This window comes from Dermacentor variabilis, chromosome 4 (assembly GCF_050947875.1).
Source record: "Dermacentor variabilis isolate Ectoservices chromosome 4, ASM5094787v1, whole genome shotgun sequence".
NCBI classification, from domain to species: Eukaryota; Metazoa; Arthropoda; class Arachnida; order Ixodida; family Ixodidae; genus Dermacentor; species Dermacentor variabilis.
Window position 1 is genome coordinate 113,409,315 of NC_134571.1, and position 16,502 is coordinate 113,425,816.

The following is a 16,502-nucleotide window of genomic DNA, read 5'->3' on the forward strand; positions in this document are numbered from 1 at the left end:
CCTCGAGTGCCCATGGCATCTAGACACAGACGCATCGCCCTCACCGAAAGGCTGTAACGCCAGACAAGAAAGCGAAGACATCATTGAAACGTAGGAGGCCGAGCTCGTCTCCGAGGACTTGCAACAACAACGAAGCCTCGTCGCCAAGGCCAACGAGGCATGCAGTGAGGGCCAGAGAGTACCTGGAATGATGAGACCTCCCACCTAAAGTACAACTGGGGCTTCCCCCGGGATACCGTTTCGAAAATAAACGCGTATTCCTCCTCCTCTTCATCCTGCCACAACTTCGTATCACAAGAAACGCGAGACAACACGGCCAAGCGGCGCAAAGAATACGACGTTAACAAACACAGTATAGCTAAAGTTTCTATACTGCCGTCAACCCGACAAAAAAAAAAAAAATGTGCAGAAACGAACAGCCGAACGTAAAAGAATAGCCGAGCACTTGCAGACAACTATTCGCTTTAATAGCGTTATTTCTTTTTGTACCTCGTATCTCTTACAAAACAGCAGTTTCGTGCAAACTGTGAAGCGCTCGCGTACGCAATGCACACCTCGAGTTTTCTGTTAGATACGTCTTTTAAGTGGGTGAAGTCCACCCATATAATGCTGCATAGCAATGCATGGACGATGGTGGTATCGAACCTCTGTCTTCCAACAGGGCAGCCCAGTGCTCTACCCGTTAAGGCATGCTCACACGAATTCTTCTATATCGTGCCAAAGTCGTTCTTTGAAATGTGTGGCGCGCGCGCGTCACGTTCCGGCTTCTTTCATCAATCATCCTCGTGACAGCTGGCGATTCGAGACGCTGTGTTGGGCTGCACTGCCTTAGGGATCGGCCCGTAATCGGCTAGACACAAGGAAAGATGTCTGGGCTGCCGAATAGAGCTATTCGCTTAAAATAAGAAGAAAGCAGCGAGCTTTACGTGGCGTTTTACGTGCGTGACGGCCTAGTATGGCTAGGTAACGGAAGAAGAAAATTATACCGACCGAATTTTAGCAACCAATTTCAAAAGCCGCCAAATGATCTCTATAAAAATGCTATACTTCGCCCCCCCCTCCCTCCATGCTAAGCTTAACGTTAACTCTAGAAAACCTTGAGCTCGACGTTAAGAACGATATTCACTCGTCCGCAACCAACGGGCGCACGTCTATAAGACAGACACAGCACGTCACCTTTGGAGTGATCGAGTTTCGCGAAGCCCATGCATGCTCAAAGCCGAAAGATGCCAGAAAAAAGATAAATTCGCGTACGAAGTAAAACGCAAACGTCATTCTCAAACATGCGGCGCGCGCGTTCATTCGCGTTAAGCCTTCCGATGCAACCTCCCAGAAAGCTACGCGCCATGATCACGAAAAAGAAAGAAGTGGGGGGGTGGGGGGGGGGGGGGGTGGAGCGGAGGCCATCCAGCGCGCGCATGCCTTGCAAGGCGCGACACGGCGACGCGTTCGTGTCTCGCGACGAACTGCGTGCGCTTCTGCAGCGCCCAACACAAACCCCGGCGTTGTTTCCGCTTGGCGGAGCACGAGCGGCTTTGCGCGCGCTCTCTCAACCCCGTTTCTTTCTTTTTCCTCCGTGTTCGATCACTGCCTCCGCGCGTTCCTATATAGTCGCTATCCCAAAAAAAGAAGAAGAAGAGAAAGAGAAGACGTAACGAAATAAGCGAAAAGGAAACAACTCAACCATGCAGGAAGACTCGAGTGGCGGATTATATATCGTGTCACTCTCGGCGTTCCCGTCTTTAATCCCGAGTCGCTCGAATGTTGCCGCATCTTCTTACCTCCGCAACGCCCTCTCCGATATTGCGCAGCTGGGTTGCTCTTGCTTGTCTTCGTGTGTACGTCGCCTTTATAGCACGTGCGTATATACGCGGCCATATTTACTATATTTACCATCTTGAGCTATTTGCGACTTATGATTACAGCATACAGTTCCGTAAACTGCGTGAAAAATAAGCCACGGCGCCGGCGCTCCAACAAGTACTACAGTACAACAAGTACAACAAGTACTACTATATATACTACAGGAACACAGTCGCGCCAACCAACTGAATGTTGCAGTTAAAGTCATCGCTTTCGCACGATTTAAGACGTGGTGCTCGCTTTCGAGTGGCTTGAGGTGGTTTCGAGACCGTCAAACATTATACGTTTTGACTGCCTGTACCGTGACAGTTTGACAGTCTTCGTTGATTTCTTACCCTTCTTTTCCTTACTCATTTCCAGAACCGAAAACCTGCAACTGTACTTATCGGGGCAGCAACTGCTTTACTCTGAGGCGCATAGGCTAAGGAAAGTTTATCTACGCGTGCATAAAACACTTCCAAGGAAAGCTGCTGCTCAGCCTGGCGAAGGCAAGTCCACTTGTGGAAGTTTGGCTCCATGCCACATTCTCTGTTCCAATGCCCCAATGTTTCAATTACGAGCTGATTCTCAGCACTGAGCCACTTCGAGTGAGGGACTTTTTTTTTCTTCTTTTAACGTGAAAATTAATTCCTTAAAGGTTAAGAAGTGGCGGGTGACAGATATCCCGTTTCGCTTCGAACTCAAACGCGATGTGTACATTATATACCGTTTCTGAACCAGAAAATCGAAAGCCGCCACAAAATCTCTTCTCGCCAAGTCTGCAGTGGCAACGGATCGCGTTCCGCGAGTCTAATTCACCACACGCAATACGTATCGTGTTCGAAACAAGTCTATAGTACGGAGAAACGTGATCGGTGCCGATAAAAAAATAAAAATAAATGAAGCATTTCGGCCGCTATTACAGCGCGGTTATTGCAAGTTATGTGTATATATGCCAGAGGTGCGCCTCCACTGAAAAATGCTTCGACTATAATAACATAGCTGATGTCTGCATTAGCTATATATTCTATGAATTCACACAAAAAACTATACACGTGGTATTTAGTACACTGCTGGTACCTCCGGACGTTATGGGAGACTTCGGTTCACAACAAATCCACGGTATACAACCACGGCCGCTCGATGGAAGAGCATAGAGCTGTACTTATCGGGGCAGCAGCTGCTTTACTCCGAGGCGCATACGCTAAGGAAGGTTTATCTACGCGTGCATAAAACACTTCCAAGGAAAGCTGCTGCTCAGCCTGGCGAAGGCAAGTCCACTTGTGGAAGTTTGGCTCCATGCCACATTCTCTGTTCCACCGCCGTCGATCACTTCAAGCCTCCATCTTCCTGTGAACCTCATGTCTGTAGCGTATACAACAAGCGTGTTTGAGTATATTACGTCTCAGTATATAACAACGCAAGCATATCTTTTGTCTTATGCGCGAAACGTGCGTATACGGCAGAGACTGCATGCACGGCACTCATCGCTTTCGCGGCTCCAACGGAGTAGAAAGAAAGAGAGAAAGAGAGAGCTTGCGTGAGAGAGAGAAAGAAAGAGAAGGTATATAGAATGCGGCGGAGAGAAGGAACGCTTATACCCGCTCCGGAAATCGATCGTCTCGAAGTGGATGCCTCGCATCGACGATCCGTATAAGGGCGAATTTGCTGAAGAGGATATAGGAGGGAGGGAGAGGAACGAGTACTGATCCGACGACGCCTCTATCTATGCATGACGTCGCAGCGCACAATACAGCGCGCACCGCCCGCCTCCGCACGGAAGCAGCTCGCATAGGCATCGCCGCACGCATAAATGTATGCACGTCCTTTGCATATTTTCACAGAAGTGCGCGAGCGAGCGCGCATTTTCCGGGCCGAGGACCTTGCGCGGCACACTGGAGCGCCGCGCGCAGCTCGCTGGGCAGGTCGGAGCCGGCCATGCGTGTGCCGCCATTATTATTGAGCCTTTGAACACGAACGGCGTTTTCAAAAGATGCGCGGCACCGTGGAAGAGAGAGAGCCATGACGCGACCCGCATGCGTATATGCACATGTACGCACATAGGATAGCGAGAACGCGCGTGCCGGCAGGTGTTGCGCGATCTCCACAGTATGCAACCCGAGCGAGCGAGCGAGCGAGTTCGGGCTGCGTACGGAAGTCCACGGAGAGGTCGAGGAGGAAGCGGGGAAAGCCGATCGAAAGACGAGCGAGCGAGTCTCTCGGCGCGTGCTCGTCGTGACCGTTGGCGCGCATAGATAGATAGATAGATAGATAGATAGATAGATAGATAGATAGATAGATAGATAGATAGATAGATGTGACCGCCTCCCCCCCCCCTTCCCGAATCAGGGACACGTGGCATGAAACGATGTGGACAACACCCGCCTATACCCCGGCCCCTTCCCCAGACATGTGCCCCCTCCCCCCCCCTTTCCTGTTGATTGTGTATATGTGTTCAAAACAAATAATAATAATAATAATAATAATAATAATAATAATAATAATAATAATAATAATAATAATAATAATAATAATAATGCCAATTATTTACACGGGTTATATTTCTTATTTGTGTTGTGCATGGTATTTTGAGTTTTTAAAAATCTTGTGACTTGCTTTTGTTGAAAAAAAAGTATTTCTTTCTTCTTCGGTTATATATATACCGATTCTCCCGAACCACGTGCGCCCAGCCCACCCTTTCCACCCCTCTCAGATGTTTTCTTTCGAGTCACCCTCAATAAGCCACACGCAAAGCAACGCATGCATGTGTTGTGGGAATAATATATATATATATATATATATATATATATATATATATATATATATATATATATATATATATATATATATATATATATATATATATATATATATATTACGTCAAACTCTAGCCTTTGCTTCTGAATTGTTGATAAATTCGACTTCGCCTGCCATCTGCTAGCCGCCTGGTTAGCTCAGATGGTAATGCGGCTGCCCCGAAAAGGCGGTGATCCCGGGTTCGAGTCCCGGACCGGGACGAATTTTTCTTCAACTGCGGGGCTTTTCTTTCGAGAAACCCGTCTTTGTAGCAATTACCACGAACGGGTGGATGTCTGATTTTCCCTTTATTGATTACTTATCTCCACCTTGCGGGTTTCCGCAGAAATACGTATTACTATTATATCCGTTTACTCGTTACACGCGCAGTCAACTGGGCTGTTGCGTGCGCCCCGGTCCCACCTATATCTGTGCATTTAGTTCACCTTCTCTTTGTCTTCCCTCTCTGTATACATATACGCTCCAGTTGCAATAAAGCGCAGCAACCGCAAGCGCGCTGCCGTTATATCCCGAACGCTGCGGTGCTATTTTCTGAACAGGTCTAAGAGGCGGCACTTTGCCAGCAAGAAAGAAAAAAATAAGAATAAACGAACGATAGCGAGAGAGAGCGAAGAAAGAAAGCACTGAGGCTGCAGCCATCTGCAAGCCGTTCAAGCAGGCGTTCGAGCGTTCACCTAATTGGCGCACGCTTCGGCGGCGCCCAATTAGGCTTGGCTGCGCACCGGCAAAACACACATATACGCGACGCGCTCGCACACACACAGACACACACGGCGCTCTAGTGGCACGTCGAGCACACAGATGCGCTGCGCTATAGCAACGCGAGCCGCGGCCCGAAATTCCGCGAACCGGACCGAACATGGTCGCTTCGATCGCGCGGCTGCATGCTCCGGTCACCTGGACGGTGCGCCGCGCGATCCCGCTCGATTGATTGCCGCTCGGCTATGTGGGGAGCGGGGGAAGTTTAGAAAATTAAATTAAATCGCGGGGCACAACGTCGCGAGAGAGAGTGCCACAGCGGATTATGAGCTATGGTACACCACGCCGTGTGAAGGGCTGCGTATGAATTTTGAGGTTCTGTGGCGTACATATAAGTATATAAGTATGCACTTGAGCGTTTTTGCATTTGACCCCCCCCCATAGAAGTGCCGCCACCGCCGCGGCCGGAATCGAGCCCTCGGCCTCGTGCTCATGCAGCAAAACGCCATGTATAGCCAATGATCCATTGTGGCGGCTAGAGAGCGTAAATTCATTTCAAGAAGGTTGCCAACGACTTCATATATGTATACACTCAACTCGTATATGTATATGTCTAGCGGCTTAGGACGCTCCAGTTTGCCATGCAGAACGCCTTGCATGGCGTTCCAAGAGAGCTGCTCAAGGAATTTAACCCTGCAATGGTTAAACACAGTTCCCCATCAAGAAAAACTGGAACGACGCGATTATTTAGCTTTGTTTATGACCATATGTAGAAAGTACATTCGTAAAAAAATCTTATTTGCTTTATAGATCATGAATTAGTAAATTATTTAATTGTTTAATAATTTATTAGTAATTCGTTCTCTGAACGTTGAACAAATGATATCTCTCGCATACAGTGTATCGAAAACGCTACTATAGACTATGCGTTACATCCCCGTGCTTAAATCTTAATTTTGAGGCATCAAAACAGCGTAGCGTGTATGATACATTTGGCATTACAGGGGCCACAGGACTGAGCATCTTTCAGTCCTGTCCCTTGCAACACTCTATCCTATTCCTTCTTGATTTTCTTTCTGCATACATATGGGGGTGCTGTAACACTACATCATCATCATCATCATCATCATCATCATCATCTCCTTTTTATGTGCACTGCGCCAGGATGTAGGCCTCTCTCAGTAATCTCCATTTGTCCCTGTGCTGCGCTAGCTAATTACAACTTGCACCTGTACACTTCCGACTTCCATCACCCCACCTAATTTTCTGCCATACTCGACTGCGCTTCTCTTTTCTTCGCACCCATTCTGTAACTCTAATGGTCCACCGGTTACCTGCCCTACGCATTACATGGCCTGACCAGCTACATTCTACAAGTAGAATATTGGCCATCCCCCACTTGCTCTCTGATTCCCACCGCTCTCTTCCCGTCTCTTAGCGTTGCGCTAACATTTTATTTTCCATCGCTCATTGCTCTTTGCGCAGAGAGAGCTTCTTTGTTAACACTATATATATATATATATATATATATGGCGACAGTGAGCGACGGTGATTGTATGTCTATCTTTCTTTATCTCTACTTTGTTATCACTTTACCTCCCCTCCCCAGCGTAGGGTAGCAAATCGGACCTTCCCCTCTGGTTTACCTCCCTGCCTTTCCCCTTTCTTCTGTCTCTCTCTCTCTCTCTACGCTAAATGCGTCGCCTATACAATAAACCAACACTCTGCGGCAAACGTCACCGGAGGTGCACTGCCGTCGCTCTTCGCTACCCCCCCCCCCCCCCCCGTCGGACGCTTCTCGCTCACCCTTCTTGGCGTCGTGCGCCGTGGGGCTGGCGGCTGCGGCGAGCGCCGACGGCGTGAGCGCCCCCGCCAGGGGACTCGGCGGCGCCAGCGCCGGACCCCCCGCGGCCGCGGACAGGGGCGGCGGCGGCGCGGCGCTCGCCGGGTACCAGGGCCAGGGCTGGCCGTTGAGCATGCGCAGCTTGTCGTACACGGACTCCGGGCATCCGCCCCCGTGCACGGCCGCGGCCGCGGCGGCCGCCGCTGCCGCCGCCGCGGCAGCCTGGTGGTGGTGGTGCTGCGTCTGCTGCTGGTGCTGGTGGTGCTGCTGCTGCTCCTTCTGGGCGGCGAGGTTTCGCAGGACCCGGTTGATGGAGGACACCTGCGGCGGAGGTCGGCTTAGCTCAGGCGCGCGCGTCGGTTAGGCGCGTGCTATATATACACTGCTGTATATACACGGACGACTCGAGGCCGCGGGGGACACGGAAGGCGTGTGTACAAAGGAAGGAACGGCACGAAGCAGAATAGCGCGCGTTAACGCGGAGAAGGGGGGCGAAAGCTGTAGGAAGAAAAAGGCAGGCGAGGCCGAAAACAAAAGTGAGGAAACGTAGAGAGAGAGAGAGAGAAAGGAAAACGTACATCGACGCATTTATTCAAGCATCGACAAGTCCATGCATTAACGGTCAAGTGCAACGAAATTTTGGACAGCATGAAAAGCCAACTTTCGGATAGGTGTGTAGGTAATATTTAGCGGCCTCTGCGCACAAAAATTTAAACTTGAAATACAAGTGGATGCATATCCACTATATATATATATATATATCACCCTTTCCTTTTTTTAATCATCTCTCACTCGCGTGCTCACGATGCACACATGCCAACTTCTCGAAGGACCCACGTCCAAAAGCTCCGGTGGGGGTTCACCGGCTGCTCCGCCGTCAATGCGGCGAGGCCACCGCCTCACAATACCACTTGCAACGGAAAGAGTAAATGCTCCGGGCCATTGTTTTGCGAGAAACCGTTTACGCACCGCCCCGAAGCCGCTTGAGTCGCAGCGAAGTCGGACGCAGCGGAGTCGACAGAGCTCCGCTCCTCCGACGCGGCGCGCGTGGTTGTGGCATTTCCCAACTATACGCGCACGCGTAGCAACACTTTCAGGCAGAAAACGCACGGCATTCCGTGTGCGGTCACCGCCGAGCCAGAAAGAAAGGAGCACAGCTCCAGCGTAGCTTCTCGCTTACTTCGATCGAAGCCGGGCAGCGAGCCCACATGCGCTGCCGACGACGTCGCGCGGCTTACAGTTCGTGCGGTATGTTGTATCCTAAAGAAGTTGCTAGACATACTGTTGCAAATGGTTGGATTTATCTACCACGAGAGTATTGGGGGGGGGGGGGGGTATGGGTAAACCGGTCGGGGAAAACCCGCTCCTTCCGAGTTCATACTTTCCACCTCTATCGCTATAGGTCCCCTAATAGCGGGAACTCCGGCATTATACATATACTACAGTATATAGTGTGCTTTGTATATAGTACATGTCCACGGTGTCTACGGGATCTGCAAGTATGGCGGTTCTGCCTTCGTATAGGAATCAGGAGAAGTAAATGAATTCTACCTGTACGAATTTTATCCTACTGGCTTCAAACGGCTTTGCGACTTTGCAAATTAATCGATTTCAGCAAAAGATGGCGTTATAATTGCAACAAAGCGCAACGACTAGGCGTGTGCTCCGTCTCCTCATCCAGTAAGGATGACGAACGCGCAAGTTCGCCGTGTTCCTCCACGGCATAAGGACATCGGCGGCCGCGTTCCCATGGAGCAAAACAAGCATGGCAAGCGACATTACAAAGCGCACGGCATGACAGTGAAGCGTTCCCGATAGCCTTGCTCTTTAATTAAGCGGTCATTTAAGCGTCGTACGTCCAAGCTCGAGAGTTGGCGCTATAGGACCTTTGTCACGCTGGTGACCGGCTTCAGCGTGCATATATATATAGGGCTTGCTCAACGATGCATGTGAGTCAGCCCGGCGGCGCGCTCTGCTGTCGAGCATGCCCCGAATCGGGCGCGACAGCGCAAGCCACACCCCGAATGCCTGATTAACGTTCGGAACGGGCTCTTGCGCGTGCTCGCCTGCTGGTTGTGCCTGCTCCCTCTGCATCTTTCTCTTTTGTGGGTGTCGTGGCGAAAAGACAGAGATGACGACGGTCGGGAGTTCGTTGCGAAGCTCACGACTTTTGTCGCGCCGCTGTCATTTGCGAGTACACATACTACGCTTTTTTTCTTTTCGCCTTCGCGTGGTGTGACTAAACGAAATATATTGATCGTTGTCTGACATCCGCGATCATGAAACAGCCTGTTTCGTCACTCGCGTGTCTCGTCACGCTCGAAACGGGCACGCGAGACCAAGGTCTTTTCGTCCATCTCCGTGGCCGTCGATCGGGCTTTAGAGAGTTTTCGGGCGACTGCCCGCAGCCGTTGCTTGCGTTTCAAGCGACACAGCGATCGAATTTCTCTCTGTGTACTTCCTCAGCACGTATCTCGTTCCGCAACCACGTTTAATGCGTGGTCGCATGTGCTGTACGACTGAATGTAATGAGCGGACATGCATCCGTATAGACGTCACCTAAGTTGGCTGAGAGCAAAACGTGAACGAGGTGAATGCAGGAGCCAACATTTGGACAAGTGGACTTGTCTTCTTGAAGGCTACTTCATTGGCTGCGTCACTTGTCTCTCTTCACGAGGCGTTATATAGTGCTGAAAACATTGCGCTTTAAGGAGCATGTGTAGTAACTTCCGACGAGAACAGCGCGATATAACACACAGTCCAATCGGAAGCAGTATATATTCGGTACAAGTCTTGTGGACGCGAGTTGCTTCTGCGTTATTACGACCCAGCGTGTGACGCAAGACGAACACACGCAAGCGGCTGACAAGGATGCAGACCACGGCAGCGCGCGTCTCCACATCTTCTTGTGTGTTTTCGTCACGGTGGAAGAATATGGTGTCAATAAGATCTTGATCATGGCTAGTTGGTTCATATCTATAACTGAGATTTAACAGCGCGAATAAAACAAGGACGCGAATAAACAAATACCAGGCAGGCGTCTTTCGTCACGGAACGCGTTGGTCGTAATAACGGTAATAACGCAGCAGAGCTACATTTGTCACTACGAACAGCAGTTTCTCTTTGATGTTCAGGTAATTTCCGCCTTTTTTCGGAAGCTTAACTGAAAAGGCGGAAAAACGCTGCCACAGACGATTTCTTTAAAATCTGCTCGAAATATATAGAAGAAAAAAAAACGCAGTATAGTTCTTATTCCTTTTTTTTTTCTTTCTTCTTCACACGAACAAGCGTCGATGATTTTCACCTGCGTGTCTGGGCGCGGTTACCAGGATTATTAATTCATCGATTGCTTTATTTATTTATTTATTTATTTATTTATTTATTTATTTATTTATTTAGTGCATATTACGTGCACTAAGAAAGAAAGTAATAGCAGAAAGGAATATGTAAAACATTAGAGCAGTGCAGGCAGAACAAGGAACAAGTATTAGGGCCGGTTACTCAACGTGAGTGTCTGCTGGGTGTTAGTCAGTTCCACTCTGTTACTAATTCCGGTGAAATTGCCAACGTGCACTCGTATACGCCCAGAACACGCGCGTATGTATGTCTTTCATCACTTCTGTAAGTAAAATATAAGTATATTAGGGCATTGTATCTCGGTTGTTCGCTCACTCAGAAGCCCCGCCGCAAATTCCGGCGCGTGTGTATAGTGCACGCACAGAGACCGGACCATGCACGAGTAGAGACTCACGCTGGGTATGTTGTCGTTGTTGCAGACCCCTTCGGAGAGGAGCCGGTCTCGTATCTCCCAGGCGAAGATGGAGGGACACTCGCGCTTGTACTCGGCGATCTTGCCCACGACCGGAGGAGTGGCCACGCGAGGCTTGCTGCCCCCGATGGCCCGGGGACGGATCGAGCCCGTCTCGTAGTACCTGCGCGTTGTTGCAGCAGCGGGGGGTCGTGACGCAATGCACTTGGTCTCTGGCCTAACTGGTTTCTTTACGTAATGTACACACACACACACACACACACACACACACACACACACACACAGCATATATATATATATATATATATATATATATATATATATAGAACAACACAATTAGGTTTAGAGTGATGAAGCATTTTAAAAAAAACCATTTTTATTTTCATTGATTTGGCAGGGAAAGCAGGTCAATTATTACTGAACAAATGGACAATCTTTTTCTCTCTTTTTATTGGTTTTTCACTTTGGCGCCTAAATTTTAGCGCCATCATGTCAGTGTGACACCCCGGTTTTCAAGGTCATCCGCATATTTCTGGGCCGTGATGCTGTCCAATTTACCGGAAAACGATTGAATGGAACCGAGTACAGAAGCTGTCAAAATCCATGGACTCATGGCGAACTGATGCCAGAACTTAAAAGCAGCGTCGGCACCCGTCCTTCCGTGCTCGCATCTTTTATTGCTTATGCGACGCCTCATCTCACGGTCAATATAGTGGCTGTCTAAGCCTCGCTTGCAGAAACAATATCGGGAAAAGGCGCGCTCGTATTCAAGACTACGTTTAGACTATATATACACAATAGAATCTAGGTAGAACCACACAAAAAACGTATCATCCGGAGAAAACGTAACACCCGATAACCCTTACGGCGCAGCTATACAGACGACAAGGAAGCTACATTCGCACAAAACATCATTTGACGTTGAATAGAAAGCCAACAAACATCTATTGAAACCCCGCGCTAAATAAAGCTCGCTATCGCTGCTTGGCAATTACATAGATTGACCATCATAATTACTTTTTTGAAGTGGTCGTAGCTGTGAATCACACTTAATGAAGTTTGGCATTTACATCTGGAGCATGTGTCGAACGTTCGATAACAGCCTCTCTTCGAGCACTTGAAGTTATTTTTCAGTTTCCGCGCAGTCATGTATATAGCTCTAACGGTGCAAGTTAACGAACGTCGCACGTGGCAGTCAAAATAAGCACCGCGGTCGGACGATGCCGCGTCGACGGTTCTCTGTCGCAGTTTCTTTAACGTAACAACCGGCAAGGTAAATGTAACAAACCGGAAGCCAATACACATAAACCTATATGGGATCTAAACGGGACTTTACCGTTTCAGGTCGTAAGAACCGGGAGGACGTGACAAACGGGAATGTATTAACGATGTGATATGCGTCATGTGCGATTAACGAGACACCTAGCGGTCGAAAAAGACGTCGGTGGTCATCACCTTCCGAGTATCTTGGAGACGCATCCGTTGGAGACCTGCAGGATGCGCGAGATGTCGCACGGCCGGGCGCCGGAGTGCGCCAGCTCGACGATCTTCTGCCGCGTCGAGTCCGGCAGAGGCCGCCCGTTGACATACACGCCCCCGAGCTGGTTGACGCCGCTGTGTCCCTTGTGGGGCATGTGGTCCCCAGCGGCGGACAGCGCTCCCCGAACCAGCGGCTGCAGCTCCACGGTGGACAGCCGCACCGGCGGGCTCAAGGCCCGCGTCACCCTGCGATAGCGCGACGAATGAATGAATGAATTTTGCTGAATAGGCACGTGAGCACAACATAAATTGACGTTGCCTAGTTGCCGAAATATCTGTAAGAGTTGTCGCGCTACTCCCTCGCCACACCCACACACCGTGCCACAAAAGAAGCTTCACTGAGCGCGGCCGCCCTACCACTGCAGTCAGTTTTGTGCCACTGGCGCGCTGCAGACTTGTGGTTCATTTTCTCTAACGAATTATGGTGTGACTGCACAGACATCTATTTCCGTTTTATTTAGAGGGGTTCGCGTTCTCCCTTTTATCAGTCATGCCATGTATCATCAGTCAGCTGTATTATAAGCTGAGCATGTAAGTTTACTTATGCGTGAATAGATGCATCGTTGGCATCGTTGGATATCGAAGCTTGGGGGACGCTTAAGCTTCGGCTTTAAGAGTGCGATAGCATTCAAAGATCGCCGACTGCTTCTCACGCTTCCCGGTAACTGCAACTTATGTAGCCGTAATGTTTACCGGGAAACGCTGGCGGCGAATGCTATGCACGAAGGTGAGCTTACGCGGCCTCTTGCGTGGGCCGATCCCGGAGGTAGTGCACAGCCGCGCCAAAAATTGCATCATTTTCAGGTTTCTGTTATTGTTTCGCACATTTAATATTTAAGGCTGCGAAGATGTAACATAAAAGACATGCACTGTCGGTCGGAGTTTTGTTTCATGACATTTGTTTGTGGGCTGTCATTCTCAATATTCCGAGGCATGACTTTGTCAAGAATGTAAGACAAGGTGTGAGCAACTTTAGTGATATAATCGTGCGGCAACGTAACCCGCATATATATCTAAACGCGGTCACGTGACAAAATACCGCATATCACATAGCAAGGCGTGACATAGCTAAACGTATACGGAAGTGTTCGCTTACGGACAAATCCGCCGACGCTGACACCGACATCGGATTTTCTGCGACGCGGAGCCCTTAGCGTTATCGCGTTAGAAATTGCTAGAGTGGTAGCCCGTGCAGTTTCCAATTAGCAGAGATGATGAAGCCATGGCTTTCCCATTCTTCATCTCTAAAACTGGGCCACGACAGCTCAATTTGGTTCACAGCTAAATTGATTGTTGTTGTCGGGTATTTTAAATTATAAAGGCTCATTTGAAACCCGCCGTGGTTGCTCAGTGGCTATGGTGTTGGGCTGCTGCGCACGAGGTCGCGGGTTCGAATCCCGGCTACGGCGGTCGCATTTCGATGGGGGCCAAATGCGAAAACACCCGTGTGCTTAGATTTAGGTGCACGTTAAAGAAGCCCAGGTGGTCTAAATTTCCGGAGTCCTCCACTATACGGCGTGCCTCGTAATCAGAAAGTGGTTTTGGCACGTAAAACTCCATAATGTAAGGCTCATCTGAAAAATAAAAAGCTTGCTGTTCCTGGCTAAAAAACTGTCACTGACTGCGCATACTGATGTCGCTATGCGACATAAAATTTGACAAGGCGTCCAGGATTCTTTCTCAAGCCATGCTGTGACAGAAAGAAAGACGTCGAACAACAACTCTGCGACAAAATTACCTTTCCCGAGCTTCCGCGTAATGGGAAGAAAGCGCTTCGTATATTTTACGCTATTCGCTAAAGCTTTTCTTTTTTTCGTGCCTATGGTATAAGATGGCCGCGATCCGACTTTCTCTTTTGGACACGGCAGAGCGTCTCGGCCTCTCTGTCCCGACGTGGGAGCGGCCCGCATAAGTCCCAGACTTATCCCTCATGACCTAAATAAAGTTCTTCATACCATACCACCATTCAAGCAAAACCTTCTCGATTGCGTAGAGGACACGGGCCATCATTCGATCGTATATACATGCGTCGCGTGCGCAGGTGGTGCCGTTGTCGCGCCGCGCATGCATGACGCAATTAGGCTTACGCGCGGCGTTCACATGCATATAGCTCAGTATAGTATACGTTTGTCCACCCGAGCAGGAATGGCCGCGTTTGATATGGAGCTCACTGTGCAATATAGCGGGTATAACTTATCAAACTCACACTTGTGCTCATCAGGAATTAAATGTCCCGCAACATGATCGATTTATTGCAGGAATTTCACGCTCGTTCGACAATACGTCCTCTCCGCGTTCGACACGTGCACGGTCTTCAGAACGGCGTGCAAGAGACTCGAGCAACAAGAACACGGCGGAAAGTGTCAGTCTCGGTCACAGGGAGCGCAAGCGCAGCAGTCCCAGTCAATGTGTAGATATGTGTGTCAATGTGTGTCAATATATATGCCCCAGTGGCATATATGTAGATTAATTTCCGAGGCGTATGCCATCAGTATAGAGGGGTCATTTCTTCGCCCTGTCGTGCCCAAACAACATCTGCAAATCAAACTCCCTATATATAGGTAGCTTCCTATTCGTGCACAAATAGGGAGCGAGAACAACTGCAAAATTAGACCGGAAGACGCCCACTATATATCTGTCTATAGCATATATATAGATTGAGCATGTGACCCCTCCTATAAATGCAAGCGCACCGTCTGCAGCACGCGCAAGATGTTTCACAAACCCCACTGCGCCTGCGTTCCTGAATTACTTACTAAATACAGTAATTACTTACTAATTACCGACAACATACTGCATTAACCCACCGTGTTTGCTTAGTGGCTATGGTGTTGGGCTGCTAAGCACGAGGTCGCCGGATCGAATCCCGGACACGGCGACCGCATTTCGATGGGGGCGAAATGCGAAAACACCCGTGTATACTTAGATTTAGGCGCACGTTAAAGAGAACCCAAGGTAGTCCAAATTTTTGGAGTCCCCGATACGGCGCGTCTCATACTCAGATCATGGTTTTCGTACGTAAAACCGCATAATTTAATTAATTAATTTAATTTAACGCCAAGCAAATTGTCACAGACAAAGAAAAGAACGAAAAAGAACAGGAAAAATTATTGACGTCGACGCTAACAGAACGACCGACTTGAGAGAGTTTCTGCATTTGTATAGTGTTAACAACCGCCTGCAAACTTGATATCTGCTCATTTGGACGTTTCTAAAAACCAATTATTGTGTGCTTTACGTACGTTGCTTATAACGTCTTGAGCAATATATAACAGCGTCTGTTCGTTTCGTTAGAAAAGCGAGCTCTCAGCCGCTTTGGAACCGATTATATACCGTCGAAGTTAGTTACTGTACGGGCATTCTCGATCGCGTTTGCTCTCTCCCCGCAGAACCCCATCTATACATCGTTCACTATATTAAGCAGACGAAGCAACACCAAAGCATAAGTGCGCATATCCTAGTGACACGGAAGGCTTTTAAACGTGCACCCATCACAACCACGACGTCTCATGCTACGCCGTGACTCCCGCTAACAGTCTTTAAGTTTTTTATTAGTGGTCCGACTTGCAGTATGATTAAAGCAGCCTCCCGAAGAACCGTCAAGTGTGTGTATCGCTTGCTTCGTGCAACGGCACGACGCATCAATAGGTCTCGCAGTGCTGCAGCCTGCTTGTGAGATGGTGTATAGTGGCATATTAACATTTTTGTGGGTTTCCTTTTTTTTTTTTTGATCAGAGAAGCAGACCACACAAGACCTATAGTCCAAGAAAGACCCCCGGCCGTTCGTTGCGCTTCAATTTATAGCTGCTGGTGTAAGCGAAGGAAAGGGAAGATGAAAAGGGGAGTTGGCTCATCATCAGGCCGCTTGCGTGATGGCCACACCTGATACAGAGAGAACTGCTTTGAACGATGAAATCAAAGGGTGTACGACAAGAGCGGTCATTCGCACCTGCTCGCGAACGAAAACTGAACGAGACTTCACGAGGAGTCCGC

At 49.0% G+C, this 16,502-nt stretch overlaps 1 protein-coding gene across 2 annotated transcripts in view; it reads right to left on the minus strand.

The window, feature by feature from the left end:
- Positions 1-16,502, minus strand: part of toy (paired box 6 protein twin of eyeless) — a 66,910-nt gene that overhangs the window by 20,078 nt on the left and 30,330 nt on the right. For both annotated transcript variants that reach the window (XM_075690021.1, XM_075690019.1), the window contains exons 2-4: positions 12,426-12,695; positions 10,953-11,133; positions 7,165-7,522 (exon numbers count right to left, since the gene is read on the minus strand). In XM_075690021.1, the coding sequence (XP_075546136.1) occupies positions 7,165-7,522; positions 10,953-11,133; positions 12,426-12,604 (718 nt within the window). In that variant the 5' untranslated portion in view covers positions 12,605-12,695. The remainder of the gene's footprint in view (positions 1-7,164; positions 7,523-10,952; positions 11,134-12,425; positions 12,696-16,502) is intronic.